The sequence below is a fragment of the Juglans regia genome, chromosome 14 (assembly GCF_001411555.2).
Source record: "Juglans regia cultivar Chandler chromosome 14, Walnut 2.0, whole genome shotgun sequence".
Classification (NCBI taxonomy): Eukaryota; Viridiplantae; Streptophyta; class Magnoliopsida; order Fagales; family Juglandaceae; genus Juglans; species Juglans regia.
This window is the reverse complement of record NC_049914.1, coordinates 18,244,552-18,262,426: the sequence shown is the minus strand read 5'-3', so window position 1 is coordinate 18,262,426 and position 17,875 is coordinate 18,244,552. Positions and strand designations below refer to the sequence as shown.

Sequence of the window (17,875 nt, the reverse complement as noted above, 5' to 3'; positions counted from 1 at the left end):
TTTCCAACATGGCAAAAGTTCCACCACATGACAAGGCATAACCCAACTAATATGCACGCTCCCTTTTCTTCACATTTTAATAGGGGGAAAATTTGTGTTAAAGGTAGTGGTTGACCTTTTTGTGTTTGACTTCAACGGAAACACTAGTATTTGTTTGTGTCCTACCACTGTCATCAACCCAATCTATTGATTTTTTTACCATGTGTTTTGAAAAACTTCAATTTGAGCAGGGAATTTTCCTAGACTTGCCTTTGACTAAAACATCATAGACTCATATTCATAGATTGTCTTCCCCAAAATCACCAACATTTGACTAATGATTTTTTAAATTAAACTTGGCAAAATTCCACCTTTAAGGGCCTGCATCAACCCACTATGATTAAGTTTCACTTGATTGCTGGAGGTGGGTTGGTTGGATTTTAGCTACTTCCATCTGTATAAAATACCCGATCTGCTTGTAACTTCCATCCAATGCATACATGTATATATTTAATAATCTCAGATGTACTGTTGAATGACTAACTTTTTTAATGGTTTGGGTTTGCTTGTTACACAGCACCAAATGATTAGTTTTTAATATCCTTGTTTGGCTTTCAGTTAGAAAAGGATATGGTAAATTGATATTTATCACAAATGAAGACACATTTATAATCATAAAACCTGACAATTTGACATCACTTATAATCTGTCCCTTATTGATAGGAGGTGGAAGATACTTTGTGGAATTTTTACTAACAAAATTACATGCTGAGTGCATCACAAATTATTGATGTCATGTTTGGAGTGGTGTATCTATATGTGATCCTTGAGCTTGGCTCAAATGGTAAAAGGTGTCTGGCCTTGGGGAGGTTTTATGTATTTCTTATACACTGTCAAAAAGTGGAGCTCATGCTTTATGCAGCCTGAAAAGTGATATAAGTGGGACCGGCCTTGGGTGATGAAACTTTTTAGTTTTTTCTAATTTAATATTTTTTGGTACCACAGACTATGTATGCATTCTCATTATGATGCTGCCATTTTCTGAATAATTTTACCATCTGAGGACATTCTACATTGTCTTATGTTATTTGTTGTTCTTTTGTCTTAGGAGAATGCGGGCGAGCTCTTCAGAAGAGCCTGTAAAATCTTCGGTGGAGAGTCTGAGCTGGTAATCAAGTATTTTATTTGGTCAGCATTAAGAAGAGGTAAATGGTTTCTAACTTCTGTTTCTGTACAGTTACGCATCTGGGACCTTTGTGGGCAGACAATACCGTTTTTCACAAATGAAAAAAATAAGTTTCTAAGCGATTGTCAACGACAGTCAGATCATGATGTAAGTGGTAGTTCTGTTTGATGACATCTGTTTAGCTTGTAATGCTCTCAAAACAGTGTACATCTCTGACACTATTTTCTCACTGTGTGTATTTGGAAGTGAATATTTTCCCTCATTCTCTGGATTTGAGAATTTGGAGTTTTTGCAAGCAAACTTTTGTCTGCACTACTATATCCTGCAGTAGAACTTTGGTGATTTATGCATGTTTATGTGATGAAATTTGATTCTTGGTGTTTAGTATTAAAACCCAAGAATTTTTATTTGGATCCTTTGATGGGCATTTCCCAATTTGTGCCCACTAGTTACCATATGTTTTAGGTGCATTCTCTCAACAAATCCTTGTTTTGAAGTTTGTTGTTTACAAGGCTTAAGATCAATCGTTACCCATTTTAAACAGCTAGGTTGAGGTGGTATCTTGCATAACTAATTGATCATATGAGATTATACAAGACTAAATCTGTTTTGTTATTTCTTTCACATGTTGGATGTCTTGTAATGTGAACTCTCTATTAGCGTTTGTAATGGACCCAAGCTTGACTGATTCAAGATAGTCAATCTCCAGAAGGGTAAGAGAGTAGAGAGAGAGTAGAAAGAATCGAGAGGAAGAAGGTAAATGTGTTGAATGATCTGAGTTTTGGAATTTCCCTCCACTCACTGTATTTATACTTCTTCATTATACGACGTCTCTTTTTCTCAGCTTTTCAAGTTTTACTTATAAAAAAAAATACTTCTTGATTATACGACTTCGTATTACAACATTCCAAAACCCAACTCTTATAACACGACAACATCCTATTTGTTTACATGACAGACCATTAAGCTAAACAGCAGCGTTCCACTTAATTCTTTCCTCAATTACAACACGACACCGTTTCCTCCTGCCCTTAATAACAATTGAACACCATCGGCTAACTGCTGCTTCCCTCGTCTTCTGCATACAACACAGCACTCCAAACACCTTGCCCTTCCACTCCAGCACCTTCTCGACACCTAGCAGCGTTGGCTGTTAGGTCTGACAAGAACTTGGTTACTTTCCATGCAGGTGTTTTTTATGGTTTGAAATGACTAGATTGCTCCCACTTGCATTATTGTCTTTTAAGGCCTGAAATGGGGGCAATTTCGTCATTTCAAAACTAAAAAAATGCATGAACTGCATGTGACTATGTTTCTTTCAATCTTAACACCCAAGGCTGATGGAGAGTGGACATTGCTACTGGATTTTGAAATTGAATTGCAATGTGCTGAAATTGATAGTTCAGAAATCATGTTGCAAAAGAGGTGGTAGTTTTGGAGGGCAACTATAATTTTCTCACACACTTATTTATTTATAACATTATTTTATCATATTTTCCAAAGAAACAGAAAAATGTTTATCATTATTGTTTTGGGTCTTTGGCTACAAGAAGTTGAAAGGGTACACTATCATCTTCCCCCTGCCCTTCCACCACGCCCAAAACCCAATTTTCTGGTTTAAGAACTTTCTTAGAAAGGGTGATAACCAAATTTGATGTGGAGAGTAGGATTCTGAGATCAGATATTGTTGGTAGGGTTCTGCACACAATATTGATCATTTGGCATTAGATTATTTGCAATACTTTATGATTAAATGAATGATTATTGAATGGCAGGGAGATTGTCATCATTTAGATGTTAGAAGATTCTTTTCGCTTTCCATGCATGTATATAGGATGTTTGTTAGTAGGGGTGTGTAACCTAACTAGATCTGGATCCGGATCCGGATATCCGGCCATAACCGGATCCGGATCCGTATTCTAAAAACTGGGCGGTTATCCACCCGGATAAATTAGGGCGGATAACTGGATTCAATCTGGATATCCGGATTGTAACCGGATATCTGGGTTATAATCAGATTTTAATCCGGGTTTTAATTTTTTTTTTTTAAAAAGACGTTAAAACTTTTAAAAAAAATTTATAGCAGTTTTTTTTCTAAAATAATATTCTGATATCATGCTTAAATTGTCCAGATTTTTTAAAAAAAATAATTTAAACACTTTTTAAAATTAATCTATAAAAAAATAAATTAAAGAACAAAATAAATAAAAATGCAAAATAGATAATATTTTTGTTACATCACAATGCAAAATCTAAATTTACAAAGAATAAAATAAATAATAATACATCACAACTAATTAAATTTACAAAGAACAAAATAATAATGCAGCTGCACAAAACACTATAAACTCCATATGGGTCATAATCCTTGGAGTCATCACAACATAGCATTGCGTTGCTGCTCCCTGCAACAATGCAAAAGAATAGATATCATCCACTGCTTACAAGAAGAAACAGCATTTATATCATCCACTGTTCAGTTTCTTTTATCGTTTTTCTCTTGACCTGGCAACTAAAATCAGAATCAGAAGAAGTAAGCATGGAATAGAAGTTTGAAAATGGAGATATCAAAGAAATCTACAGTAATATGACTTTTGTTTAGTACATTAATTTCTCCTTCCACAATATATATATCATTATGAGCAAATTGCAGATCAGGTTGACTCTAGAAGGATTACAATAAGCAAGGTCTTAATTATTTTCTATTATTTTGTCGTTCTCTTTTCATTTGTATTGTTCTTCCATATCGGCAAAACTGTTTGCTTGTGTGGATTCTAGTACCCAACTCAGACTGTGGAGGCCACAACTTATAATATTATGAACAGGGGCAAAGCAAAAATAGCAGTCACTATAGCCAAACTTTTGTCATGATAACATACCTGATGAACATTTTTAAGCACATATTTACCAAGCGTGTTAGCAATAGCTGCAACGAACCAAAACACACAAATATTAATACAAAGAACTAAGAAACTCATGATCTGGTTAAATTAAATATGGCATGGTTTCAATATGGATCCAATAACTTACTGCATAAGGAGATTTTTCAATTCATAGGGGTGGGAGTCCATATGCTTAAGTTGCTGAAGTTGAAGGAAATGGTTACCTTAAGCAGAAAAAAAATGTAGAGGTTAAGTTAAATGGATAAATTAGTAAGAAAAAATCAAAATTAACAAATAAAAGTGTTTACCTTCGATGTCAACGCCTTCTACATGCTCCTCCACCTCCCAAGAATTAAGTGGTTCACAAGTCAACAATTTTGTGTGTAGATTAGTGCTTGGACAGTCTCCGGCGCTAATGAGCTTTGGTATAGGTCTATTACACATCCATCGGTGCTGAATGTGGACTCGGATGCGACAATGGAAATAGGGATGACCAATATATCACGTGCGATCTCCGCAATGATGGGATATCTAAATGAGTTCTTCCACCAATCCAAAATATCAAACTCAGGTACTTTTGGTTCAATCACATCCGACAAATACCTCTCCATGTCTGAGCAAAGTTTCGAATTGTTTTGCTTCTCAAGATATTGCTCTAGAGCTATATCAAAATCATCACAGTTCAGGTCATTACCAATAATACTTGAGGAACTTCTATGGGCCATATTTGATCTTCCACTACCTAGCCCATGAAACTTGTGGCATTTCTTAATCAAACGATTCATGAGCAATCTTACGTTGGCCTTAATTCTATCTTTGCATTCATCCCCTTTGCACCTTTTTAACCAATATGACAATGATGCAATCTTATATCGAGGGTCAAGGATAAAAGCTACATAAACAATTATGTTCATCTTATCCGTGTTCCCCCAATATTTATCAAACTTAAGTTTCATAGTAGACGCCATCCTCATCAACATACCATCCTCACTTTGACCTATGTTGTTCAAAGTGTTCTCAATTGTACAAATTTGTTAAAATAACATATTAGAGGTTACATACTATGAGCCGGAGACTTTCAAAGTGGCATCATAAAAAATTTTCAGAAACTTAATAAAAATTTGAGTCATTTGCCAATCTTCAAACGGAGGCGCCAAAAACTGTGACTCTTTCACTCCCATTAGCACAAAAGCTCTTTCGTATTTTTCAGCAACACTAAGCATTAGATATGTTGAGTTCTATCTAGTAGGAACATCTAGACACACTATTTTTCCACACACAATATTCAGCTTATTTGTACATGTTTTAAACATATCAAGCCTTGTCAGTGAGGACCTCACAAATCTCATTGCTTCTCTAATCTTATTTACAGTATCATATATAATTTTTAAACCATCACATACAATGAGGTTTAAAATATATGCAGCACATCGCACATGTATCAACTCACCTCCCAAAATTGTGAACTCCTTATTTCTTATGTTTCTCCTCACATGATCAATAGCGACATCATTAAAGGAGGCATTATCCACAGTGATCGTACAAATACAGTTAATCTCCCAATCCGCCAAGCAATACTCAACATCCAAGCAATGGTCTCGCCTTATGATTAGGAATCTTGAAAAACATTATGATTTTCTTGTGTAATACCCAACTTTGATCAATATAATGGCACGTGAGACAATTATAATTCTTGTTTTGCACCGATTTCCATATATCGGTGGTCAAACAAACTCTTTGACTGCTCAACAAAGCCTTCAACCTTTGTTTCTCCTCTTATAAACCAATACACTCTTTTTGGAAGGTGGTTCGGGATGACAAGGTGTGTTTAGGCTCTAAATAACCCAAAATTTTAACAAATGCTGTATGCTCTATAACCTTGAATGGCAATTCACACTGGATAAACAAATTTCCAAGCTCTATAACCTTGAATGGCAATTCACACTGGATAAACAAATTGGAAATTATCGCATTTAATTTTTCACGATCATATTATCTTAACATTCGAGGACTAGATCCTTTATCATCCATCCTAACTCCAGTGTGTGATGATGATTTATCCTTCCCAAGATTTTTATTCTTTCTAATGGGAGAGTTCGGACAAGCATATCCTAGGTGGTGTGACATTGATGAAGTACCATTTTTATAAGGACATCCATAAATCTTGAAGCAATAATTGCATTGAGCTTTAGGTGCAATGAGATCAACATGTTCAACCCTTGTAAAATGATCTCATACATGAGATTAGTTGGTAGCCTTCTTGGCTCTTTTTGACTTTGGAGGGAGAGATGGTGTGGGGTTTGGGGTATTCATATAGGAAGGCACTAAAGGACTAGTGTTTTCCTCCATGTCCATTGAAATAGGTGCTGATCCTCCAACACTACCACTAAAACTACCTTCCATCTGTTTTAAACATAAAAAATAATGTATATGCTTCAGCATTTTCATGGAAAGATATCGGGACAGTGAAATGTAAACTGATGTATAAATATATTCTGCATTAGTCACATAGCTCGTGGTTCAATGCATTATCTTTACAATAAAACAAATAAACAGAAAGAAACAGGATAGAAGAAACAGAGAACAATCTGAACCTAAAATTATAGTTTCATAACAACAATTTTTCTGATGAGTAATATAATATATTTATGAAAAAAAATAATGAAAACAAAACTGCAAGTTGGACTTGACCCACTCAAAACGTCATCCAGTCCAAATTCCATCCAAAATAGACCAACTTCATTTGCTTTGGTTGAAAAGAGGATGGACCCCTTTGACCAACAGAAGAACTGTCAACCATAAGGACCTTTCATGGTTTGAGACTTGTGAGGACGGGCCAATCTCATTTGAAAGATTGAAATGTGTGTCTTTTGCTATATTAGGATATGAATACAAGAGATGCTCATTCCTAGAACCATCAACTACATATTTAAGCAGTACAAGAGCATCAATTCAACACAAGTATCATTCATGGAGATAGACAAAATTGGGACCCAATTTCTGAAAAATTCTGCTGTTTGTTTTATTTTCTCCTATCTCTTGGTGGTGTAACTTTGGAGGTAGCGGCCAAACTCCACCTTATGTTGGATTCTTTTGCTTTAGTTATTTGAGTTTGTTTGGAAATTAATGGCAGGAATTTCTTTTTAGTTTTGGAGGATAACACATTTACTTTTTTACCTTATGTTTTATGATCTTCTATATACAATTGAGAGGAATAAGTAGTTGATTGGTTATAGTTGAATTTGAGGGGATAGTTGAATTGGTTATATAAACAGGAAGGAGAGAATTGGTTATACAAAATAGATGGGTGTTTTTTCTCCTTCTTTTGTGGGGGATGGGGTCCAAAAATTGAGGGTAATATTAATTTTGAAAGGTATTATTGGCCAAAACAAAAGTCTTTAGAGAGCGTGTTTATCTATAAATTCAATCGCTTAATGACTAATGGGGTACTATCTCATGTAGAGAATATATATTTTGAGAGACTTACGGGAAAAAAATCCTAAAACACCCAAAAATCACAACCAAACCCTAAAACACAAAAATCCCTAAACACCCATCTTTTACAAACAAAATCCAAAGGCTAAGACAGAGTAGAGAGAGAGAGAGAGAGGATCATACCGATAGTAGCGACATTTGAGAGACTTACGGGCAGTGACCTCTCACCGGAAACAGAATGATTGAGAAACTTGAGAGACAGAGAGGGCAAAGTGTTTCGGACCTTCGGTGAGATGATGACTGTGAGATCGAGAGACTTGAGAGACTTGAGAGACTTGAGAGAGAAGGATTCTGTATTTGTGAGAACTCGAGAGTGAAGAGTGAAGAGTCGAAGACGAAGACTAAAGCCTGGAGATGGAGTATTCCCGATTCCGTATTCGTGAAGTCTGAAGAATAAAAAAAAAAAAAGCAGACTCTTCTCAGCGGCTTCGTTTTGTGATAGATATTTGAAAAACCGGATAACCGGGTAGAGAACTGGATCCGGATTTATTTCACCCGCCTGGGTGTAGCCCAGATTTCCAGGTTCCGGACCGGGGAAAAAAGGGGTCCGGTTGCACACCCTTATTTGTTAGAATGACTGCTTGCTTAAATTGGCTAATGGTAGGTTTACTTGAATGGGTGTATTGTTCCTGGGAACAAGCTAATTATTGTTGCATCAGCAAGACTGGGAGGGTAACTCTAGCATGTTCAAACTTTTTCCCCTGAGCTAGCCCCACCCCCTCCACATACATACAATATATATTTGCTAGGTACTGAAGTTTCCTCCTCAGTAATGATATCTAAATTTATGTTTGTGTGTTTGTGTATACATATGGGTAACAGGGTTGGATCTTTTGCGTTTTCTAATAAACTTATTACTTAACATGTGTTTGCATGCGTCTTTAGCCATGTGCAGTTATATTGCTCCCAGTGCATATGTTGGTGTGGCTTTTTAATAAGTGGCCTGTCCTCTTCATTGGATTGGTGTCTGGTCTGGTACTGTGAGTAATTCTCCAAGTTTCTATGGAGCAAAAGTCCAGAACTTTTTATGGTAGAGTTTCTGGAAAACTTGTTTCGGTTACTTCTATGGCATACAAAATTTGTGCAAGTCTTATGGATGGACCATCAATTAGGGCTGGCTCAATTTATCTCACTTGCCCGACAAGGAAGTTCATTCAGTGGCTAGTGGAAATTAGTCCAGAATACTAAATCAATTGTTCCTCCTAGGTTTATTTCATTACAACTGCTGCTTTAACTTCTTGGTCTTTATTCTAAGTGATTTATGGTTTTTTGATTTATGGACTCTAACGTTTTTCCAGTTGTGTTATGCTTCTATACAGATTGTACTGGAGTTGCAAGTTTATGGGTTGTCAGATTCTGTGAAGTCCATGGATGGAAGAAAAGTAGAGTTTAGACAGCATTCTGCTTTGTCAATTTCATCTTCCACCCCTTCACTGAATGGTTGTGTAGGCAATACGAACTCTAATCTGAGTCATAAAGGTTCCGGTGAAGTGGGTTCTTTGGGATTGACTGGATTGCAAAATCTTGGAAACACATGTTTCATGAACAGTGCTCTCCAATGCTTAGCCCACACCCCAAAGCTTGTTGATTATTTTCTTGGAGATTATGGTAGAGAAATAAATCATGAGAACCTACTAGGCATGGATGTATGTTATCCTTTTACCACAATCATAGATTCATTGTTTTCTAATATTAACATGAGTTTTCTGCGAGTACATTTCTATGAGAGGTTCCTCATTTTGCTCGGAGTATTTGCCGAATGTTCTGTTTCTTAATAGGTATTTATTTCTTCACTAGGGTGAGATTGCTTTAGCATTTGGAGATCTGTTAAGGAAGTTATGGGCTCCTGGCGCAGCTCCAGTGGCTCCAAGATTGTTTAAGTCAAAGCTAGCTCGATTTGCTCCTCAATTCAGTGGCTATAATCAACATGATTCCCAAGTGAGTGAAGTTAATATGTCAAAAATAGGTGTTGGTTTTCCCTTTTGTATCTTCTGGGTTGTGGCCTGTGGGTTTACCATAAATTTATCTTCAGATAAAATGACAATTCTTGTTTTTGTCATAGGAGCTTCTTGCTTTTTTGTTGGATGGGCTCCATGAAGATCTCAATCGTGTAAAATGCAAGCCTTATATTGAAGCCAAAGATGAAGATGGTCGACCAGATGCAGAAGTGGCCAATGAATACTGGCAGAATCATTTGGCTCGTAATAACTCCATAATTGTTGATGTGTGCCAAGTAAGTGTTGTCTTCCTTTTTTCTTTAAATTTCTCATCCCTCTGTTGCTCCCAACTCTCTCTTTTTGCTGTAATTTTTTATTGTTAAGGGATGGTGAAAGCCTCTCCTGGTGGTTTGGGTGGCATTATGCTAATGTGGCTAGTACTGGGATTAAGGTCGTGTTCACTTTTACAAACTTTTCATCTCATCGCATCTTTTCTCATTTCATCATTACAACTTTTCCAAATCTCCACACAAAATATAATAAATAATTCAACTTTTTTCAAATCTCAAAACAAAAATAATATTAAAAATATATATTCTAACAATATTTTATTCAACTTTCAACTTTTATCTCAACTCATCTCATCTCCTCTCATCTGTGAAAACAAACGAGGCCTAAATGTTGGGCATGCATAAATTTGGGGAAACTGAGGCGTGCTTTGCTGTGGCCAAACCTGGGGTGTGACTAGCAAATGAAAATATGAATTGCAAAAAAAGTGTTCATAATGGCATGAAATTTGAATTTTTGCTCATGTCAAGATTTTAAAGTTATGTTTAGAATGTGACATTATATTTATTGCTACAGTAGACTGACAACTCCAATGTACCAAAACGTTTTGGCCAGTCAATTTCTTTGACCTTTTGTATGGATTTCGATCCAATTACATAAATCTTAGTACATGGATTAAGGGAAGGAATTGAAGAATAGATTGACCACATCAAACCAAGGTTACATATCCATTTATCTAGTGATTCAACCCAAGTTGATTGTATATATAGTTAAGTCGCTAACTTGGCAAACTGCTTTTGGTTTGATGGCAATTTATTTAATTTTATTGTAATTTTCAGACAACCAGGTTGGATTCTGTTTTGGAACATTTCTTATAGGAACAGATCTTCATATAAGCTCGAACAGATCTTATTTTTGTTCTTAGGAAGACCTGCATTGTAGTTTTTTGTTTTTCTTAAGTTGAGATGTAATAGACCTGATTGAGTAGGAAGGTGGTGAATAGGATACCACATTGCCTGGGACGAAAAGGTTCTTACTCTTTATACTGATTCCAAGGGGCTCATATGCATTTATTAGTCCTTTTGATTTATAGATCTGGATTTGGCTTGAGCTTTCCTTGAGTTGTTACATGAGAATTGAAAGTATATGATGTTTTCATTTTATATAGTACTAATGTTATTTGCCTTATTGTCATGATTGGTTGCAGGGTCAATATAAATCAACGTTAGTTTGTCCTGTTTGCAAAAAGATCTCTGTAACCTTTGATCCATTCATGTACCTATCACTTCCTCTACCTTCAACAATAATGCGGACGATGACTTTAACAGTTTTGAATACCAATGGGGATAGTAAGCCATCTCCATGCACTATTACTGTACCAAAGTATGGAAAATGTGAAGATCTTATCAAGGCTCTAGGCATTGCGTGTTCTTTAGGGGCTGACGAGACCTTGTTGGTGGCTGAGGTATTTTGCAGTGTCTTAATATTCTGAAAGTAAAGCTTGCATATGCTTGATATTTAATTTTATACTACTGGAAATGCTGATGTAAATATATTTTTATTTTGATCTCTGATCACCATGGTTTGCATATAGATATACAACAACCGGATTATACGCTATCTTGAGGAGCCAGCTGATTCATTATCCTTAATCAGAGATGATGACCGACTGGTGGCCTATCGTTTAGCAAAAGATATTGAGCAGGTTCCCTTGGTTGTCTTCATAAATCAGCGTATGGAGGAGTAAGTTCAATTTGTTTGTTAATTATGTAATGTCTTTCAAGTTTGATCTAAAATCAGTGGTCGTTGGTATCCCTAAATCAGTGCTAAGTCGGCAATCTCAGACTCTCAGTGGCCAATTTAATTATTTGCTATTTCTTTCTGATTTGATTTAGTCAACGGTCATTGGTGGCCCTAAACCAGTACTCAGCCAATCTGCCCTGACATTCGCTGCATTTAGTTTGTTCATTGTTAGGCATCGCTTTGGCTGATTTATGGCACTACGAGGGGTTCATGAGGTGAGCTTACCTTTTCACCAATTTGCTCAGTGGCAGCCGTTAGAGTGCCTACCTAGTGGTTGAAACTATGAGGAGCATCTTTTGGGGTTGAGGTGCCATTTGCATTGATTGGGGAGCACTAATTGGCCGTGAAAGGTGTTGATCTGGTTGTGAGGAGTGCTGATATGGTCATTGTAGGGTGGGAGTTTCTTCTACCTAACACCACTTCAATGAGGAACATGAGGTCAAGTACAACCGTTTGCTATGATATAAAGATTCCAGAGAAAAGAAAGGGCTTCTTAAAGGCTGAGCCATCTTTAATGACTTCCTTTAGCTGGCCATGATTAGATCGATCTTCAATGACATCTTTCAACTGTCATGATCAAATCCACAGTCGGCACCCGTGACCCATCATATGTGATTGTCACTTACTAGTATAAAGCAAAACCGAAAAGGATTAATGGTTGTTTTGAGAAGACTAGAGAACAACTGACACCTCAGATCAGAAAACGATGGAGCAAGAGAAATGGCTTTCGGTTGTGTTAACAATACCCTTTGAGGTGTTTTACCATACACCAACTGTAGTGTGTCACTGCATATTCTTCACCCACTGATCCCCTTGGCCTCCCACCCATTTCCCCAAGCATTGAGAGAGAGAGAGAGAGAGAGAGAGAGAGAGAGAGAGAGATGCTTACCAATGGTGCTGAACGAAATAGTGCCGTGGCCAGATCTGGCAGCCTTGGGGCTAGGTGGTCTTAGGCGGTGCAGCGTAACTTCTAAATGCCCTTGGCGATGTTGGGTGCGGTGGAGGGTGTTGGGCAGAATCAGACTAGAAAATCTCTTCCAACTCTGGTCAGAAGTTGGAAATCAGTGTACAACCTTTTTTTATTGGGGGAAATCGGTAAGTGAAGTGACTATCTGCTGTGCGTTGGGTTGGTATGGTTGGGTTTACTGATACTAATAGTCGACGACCAACCTGACAATCATCGATACACCTCAATACATAACTGGCGTGCGCCAATGGACTGTTGAGAACTGACCTATGTTGATTGGTACCATTAGGGTGGTCGGGTTTTGGGATCAGATGATCATCCTACATAGTGGTCAATTTTTTGTATAATACCTTGTTGATTAGTTTCTCGTAGTCCATGGAATTGTAAACTTCACATAATAAGATTTTAGGGGGCTGAATCAGCTCAATGATATTTGTCAACTGTGAACTTTTTTCCTTTGATGTGATTGTATGTGGAAGTCTAAGTTAAGAATTGGTGTTCACCATTCTTTGGCCCATGAAAAGTTGGCTTCTGTGTCTTCTCCATAACATGCAAATATTGATTTATATACGTGGACTGGAAACATAGTGGTCCCAGACTCTATGGAATGTGTGTGCTTGTATTTGGAATGGTGTTTGTGCTCGTTGGGATTGAGAGATTTACTGGTTGAATCCGATTCAATTGTGGTGATTGGGTGGTTAGCTTTGGGTGTGTGTAAGTATTGGTTTTTATGGGATTTTTTGGAGGAAGTAAAGGAGCTTGTAAGTGATCTTAATGTTCGTTTTTGGCATAATTTTAGAGAAGCAAATATGGTGGTGGATTTCTTGGCAAAAGAGGGGACTAAAGGTAGAATATCAGATTTTAGACAGGAATTGATGCAAGGTTGTATTCGGGGCTTAGTCCGTATGGATAAATTGGGTATTTCTTATATTCGACATTGATGTATTTTTTTTGGTTTGTGTTTGGAAGTTGTAAGTATGGTTGTTCCTCCACCTCAGTGAGGGATTCTTAATAATAAGAGGCCTGACCTCGCCGTTTTATTAAAAAAAAAAATGTAAGGTGCCTTATTTATAAATTTATTTAAGATATAGAAAAATTTCAAGTAAATAATGTATACAAATAAACTCAACAAGCTGTGTAACCTTCTCAAACTAATTAGGGAAGCCACATATATTCTTAAATCAGAATGGGATAATGTTGGAAAATAGATATTTTACTTTATGAAGACAGAGACCTTTCTGCAGTCTGAAAGTATATTATATGCCACATGAGGTTCTATAACAATCTGTACCCTCTTTGCCTTCAGTGTTTTGTACTGGCTTTCTTTTCATCCTGGCAGTAAAAAGATAATGAAATGAAAAATAAGATAGAGAAATAGAGAAATCTTTGCTCTTTGGGGGGACTTGAATCCAGGCTTAGGGTACAAGCATCACCAGACTTCCATCTTTGAACCGTGTGCTACCTTCATTTTTTCATGCTTTTAGGTCTAATAAATTTTCAGGAACTGTATATGGTGCTTCTTTACTATGTGATCTTTCAAGAAGAGTGGTATAGTATGATGAAAAAACATAATTTTTCTTGAAGTCAAACATGGGGAGGGGAGTGACGTTACAAGGCCTCATAGAGGTTATTGATTTGTTGTTTTTTTATCCTCCAGTTTAGTTAATGGAGGAAATGGATTCTCTATAATGTGAAATCTATTTGGAGAATTTTTTATGTACTTGTGCCCTTTGCTCAACTCCAACATGTGGAAGCTGAATCACCATATTGGAATGTTTATTACCCCTCTTGTTCTAAATTTGCTACTTTAATGATTTAGTCTTGAAAGAAAAGCGGGTAGATTAATTTGATAAGTCCTAGCATTTTTCCTTGCAAAGCTTAAGTTGAGAACTTCAGGCAAACAAACATGGTTCCAGACATACTCAATATTAATACTATTTTCTTAAGATGTGTTAAAAGAATATTGATTTGAAGGGCTCCCCATTAATCCTGGCTCTCTCTTTAATTCTATATTGTCAGACAGTACATCCATGGGAAGCTGACTTCAAGTTGGAAGGCATTTGGAGTTCCTCTTGTGGCAAGCCTTTGCGGGCCTGTGGATGGGTCTTATATCTGCAATCTTTATCTAAAATTGCTTAATTCATTCCGAATACTTGCAGAAAATCCCACAGAAGACTTTGATATCTCCAAGGGCACTGCAATTGAAGAAGTAGAGGGTGCCGAAACTCCTGTTACAGATGGATGTGTGAACCCCTCTAAAGTGAATGGGTTTGTCTCAGCTTTGGATGCAGAACTGCAATTTCATTTGACTGATGAAAAGGGAATTGTCAAGCACTCCAAGTTAGCCATGAATGAGCCAGTGACAGTTATGGGAGTGTCCAGCCGATTATATGTTCTTGTATGCTGGCCAGAGTCACATATGGAACGATATGATACAAAACTTCTTTGCTCATTACCAGAGGTTTTCAAGTCTGGGTTCTATGTGAAGAAACCTCAGGAGTCTATTTCTCTCTACAAGTGCCTAGAAGCATTCTTGCTGGAGGAACCTCTTGGACCGGAAGACATGTGGTCAGTGGGTACCTCATTAATCTTTACCTTGTGCTTTGAAAATATTTTCATATTCTATCTAGCCAGAATATTTTGTCTGACATATGGGGGGTTGATATATTTTGACGGGTTAATTGTACCTACTTTTTTGATTGGGCAATCCTGTAACATTTTGGTGATATAGTGGCTTGCTTTCTGGTAGAGTATCAAGGTGTTCGGACACATTCTTCCAAAAGCAATGAATGTAGTAGTTGTGAGTTTTAATCTATTAATCGTCCTACCGACATTTCTTATTACAGTAGTGTTCTCATCATCATCAATATCAAGATCATGGCTTTGATATTGGATAATGTGACTTTTCTAATTGAATGAAACAATGTCCTCCAGTTGTCTGCACTTGGCCATTGTGTATTAGCTACTCTATTCAAACTCACTTGGCATTGGCGTCCTTATTTCATATGAAAAAATTGACATAATAGATAGCTTTTCCATATCCATTTAAGAAACCTTTTTTTTCTTATATCAATGGCATTTAAAGTTATATCACTGAGCAATCTTAACAGCCTCATTAAATGTTCCATACGTACTCAAGATATTAGTCCATGGATTACTAATGGCCTTGTTTTGTTATTTTTGGAATAGACAAGACCAAATTACTTAACGGGTGCACTATCAGTGTATATATTTATGATTTCCTGTGCAGCATATGCCGTTCCCTACAACCTCTAGCATTTCTTGGCTTCCTTCTGTTAACTGCAGCTTGTTATTGCACCCTTTCTGATGTCAATTTATTTTTTACGTAATTTTAGGTACTGTCCTGGCTGTGAAAAGCATTGTCAAGCTATTAAAAAGTTAGATCTTTGGAGACTGCCAGAAATATTGGTTATTCATTTGAAGAGGTTCTCATATAGCCGGTTCTCGAAGAACAAGCTAGAGACTTATGTCGACTTTCCCGTTGATAATTTTGATCTGTCACCTTATATTTCCCAGATGAATGGCCAGTCAGGTAACCGTTACATGCTTTATGCAGTTAGTAATCACTACGGAAGCATGGGAGGTGGTCATTACACAGCATTTGTCCATGTAAGTGGTGTTCTTGTCAGTAGTTAATCTTTCGACTTGTTTTATTGAAAAACTTACCATGTATCCTCAAAATATACAATAACTTGTAGAAGGGAAATTTTGACATCCTATCCATATCATAGTTACTTTTTCGTATATGTGGCCTTGGTGTATGTGTTATAATTGCTTTTATGTGAGACACATGAGTTTACTGTACATCTGTGGAGCCCGTCATGTACATTCCTAACTTTAAATGACCGTCACATATATTCCTAACTTTATACGAGTGAACTCTTTCATGATTTCTTGTGATCGCTAGAATCCTCTTGGTGAAAAATATTACATATTTTGGACTTTTTATTTTCTTTTGAACAATGTTTTATCTTGTTTAGTTCGTATTGAAGCTAGAAGTTCTAGGTTGTTGCAAATGTGCTTTACATTCGTTGATTGCCAAGGAGGAAGATAAGCACCAAGGTTTAATTGCATGCTTAAAAAAATTTCATACAATTATTTAGGCACTTTTTAAATGGGAAAAAAAAAAAGACTGGGCTTCACTTAGCCACATGCTGGCAGCAATTAGACTTGCTGGCCCAAAAATGCAGACCTATCTACAAAACAAGATTCTTCGTTAACTCGTAGACGTAGTCCGCTTTAATCTAATTTATCATGAAATCTTTATCTTGTTTAAGCTTCGCTCTGCCAGTAGTAACTGTGTTTTACTTACAAAAAAAAAAATGGTATTCTAATTGTTTTTGTTCTGATGTAGCAAGGGGGTGACCAGTGGTACGAATTTGATGATGCCCGTGTTTATCCCATCAGCCATGAGAAGATAAAGTCTTCTGCGGCATATGTTCTTTTCTACAGAAGAGTTGTAGAAGTGTAACATCAGAGTATAATTATAGATCATTGAAAACACCTGTTGAAGCAATATATCTTCGACATTTTTGGATCTTATCTTTTTACAACTACAATTAAAGTAGCATTCTTTGTCAATAGCAGTAACTGATTTAATCGATGGAGTTTCCGGCATGGACGAAAATGGAGATGTTCACTTGACGAAGGTTCTGAAGATAAGTGTATCATAGTGTAACAACTGCAGAAATGAAGGCATGCCCAGGATTTAGCACAAAAAAAGAAAAGAAAAGAAAGGCATACTCAGGATTCAGGAAGATATTATGCACCCCTGTGGCTGTGTACTAAAAAAACACCTTTCACTTCAAGAGTAGAAAATTTTGCAGTGGGAATTTGCATCCATGATCCAACCCCAGTGATACGTGTATTTGCTATCTTTTTATATTGTTTATGATAGAAGATGTGGGATTTTTTATAGGCAACTAATGAAGTCTTCCAATTTGAACTTTGATACTTTCAATGTGTCATTTGTTGCCTTTTCAACTTCTGTTTTGCATATGGCTTGTCTCTGAAATGCTGGAACAGAGTGACAAGAAAGCTGATTGCTTTGTAAAAGTATAAGATCAAGCTCTATAGCTGGGGAAAATTTTTTGATCTAGGGTTTTTGTATTATATTCATGTCATATCTGGGGCAAGCATTGTGATGGCATGGTTTTTGTATTATATTCTTGTCATTTCTGGTATTGGATTTTTACAAATTTGAGCTTTTCAGCATGGATGATCCTCTCTGACAGGTTCAATTACTGGTGTAGTAGGTATAAAGAGGTAACACATCAAATTAGTTTGTACATTCAGTATGCTTTGTCTATTTTCGTTG

General features: G+C 36.6%; 1 protein-coding gene across 1 annotated transcript in view; it reads left to right on the top strand.

The window, feature by feature from the left end:
- LOC109014006 (ubiquitin carboxyl-terminal hydrolase 8-like) overlaps positions 1-17,631 on the top strand; it is a 36,258-nt gene extending 18,627 nt beyond the window's left edge. The window contains exons 4-13 of the mRNA XM_018996303.2: positions 1,088-1,147; positions 1,217-1,312; positions 8,862-9,188; positions 9,340-9,480; positions 9,605-9,775; positions 10,975-11,232; positions 11,362-11,510; positions 14,557-15,105; positions 15,894-16,167; positions 16,913-17,631. Of these exons, the coding sequence (XP_018851848.1) occupies positions 1,088-1,147; positions 1,217-1,312; positions 8,862-9,188; positions 9,340-9,480; positions 9,605-9,775; positions 10,975-11,232; positions 11,362-11,510; positions 14,557-15,105; positions 15,894-16,167; positions 16,913-17,029 (2,142 nt within the window). The 3' untranslated portion in view covers positions 17,030-17,631. The remainder of the gene's footprint in view (positions 1-1,087; positions 1,148-1,216; positions 1,313-8,861; positions 9,189-9,339; positions 9,481-9,604; positions 9,776-10,974; positions 11,233-11,361; positions 11,511-14,556; positions 15,106-15,893; positions 16,168-16,912) is intronic.
- The last annotated feature ends 244 nt before the right edge of the window (positions 17,632-17,875 follow it).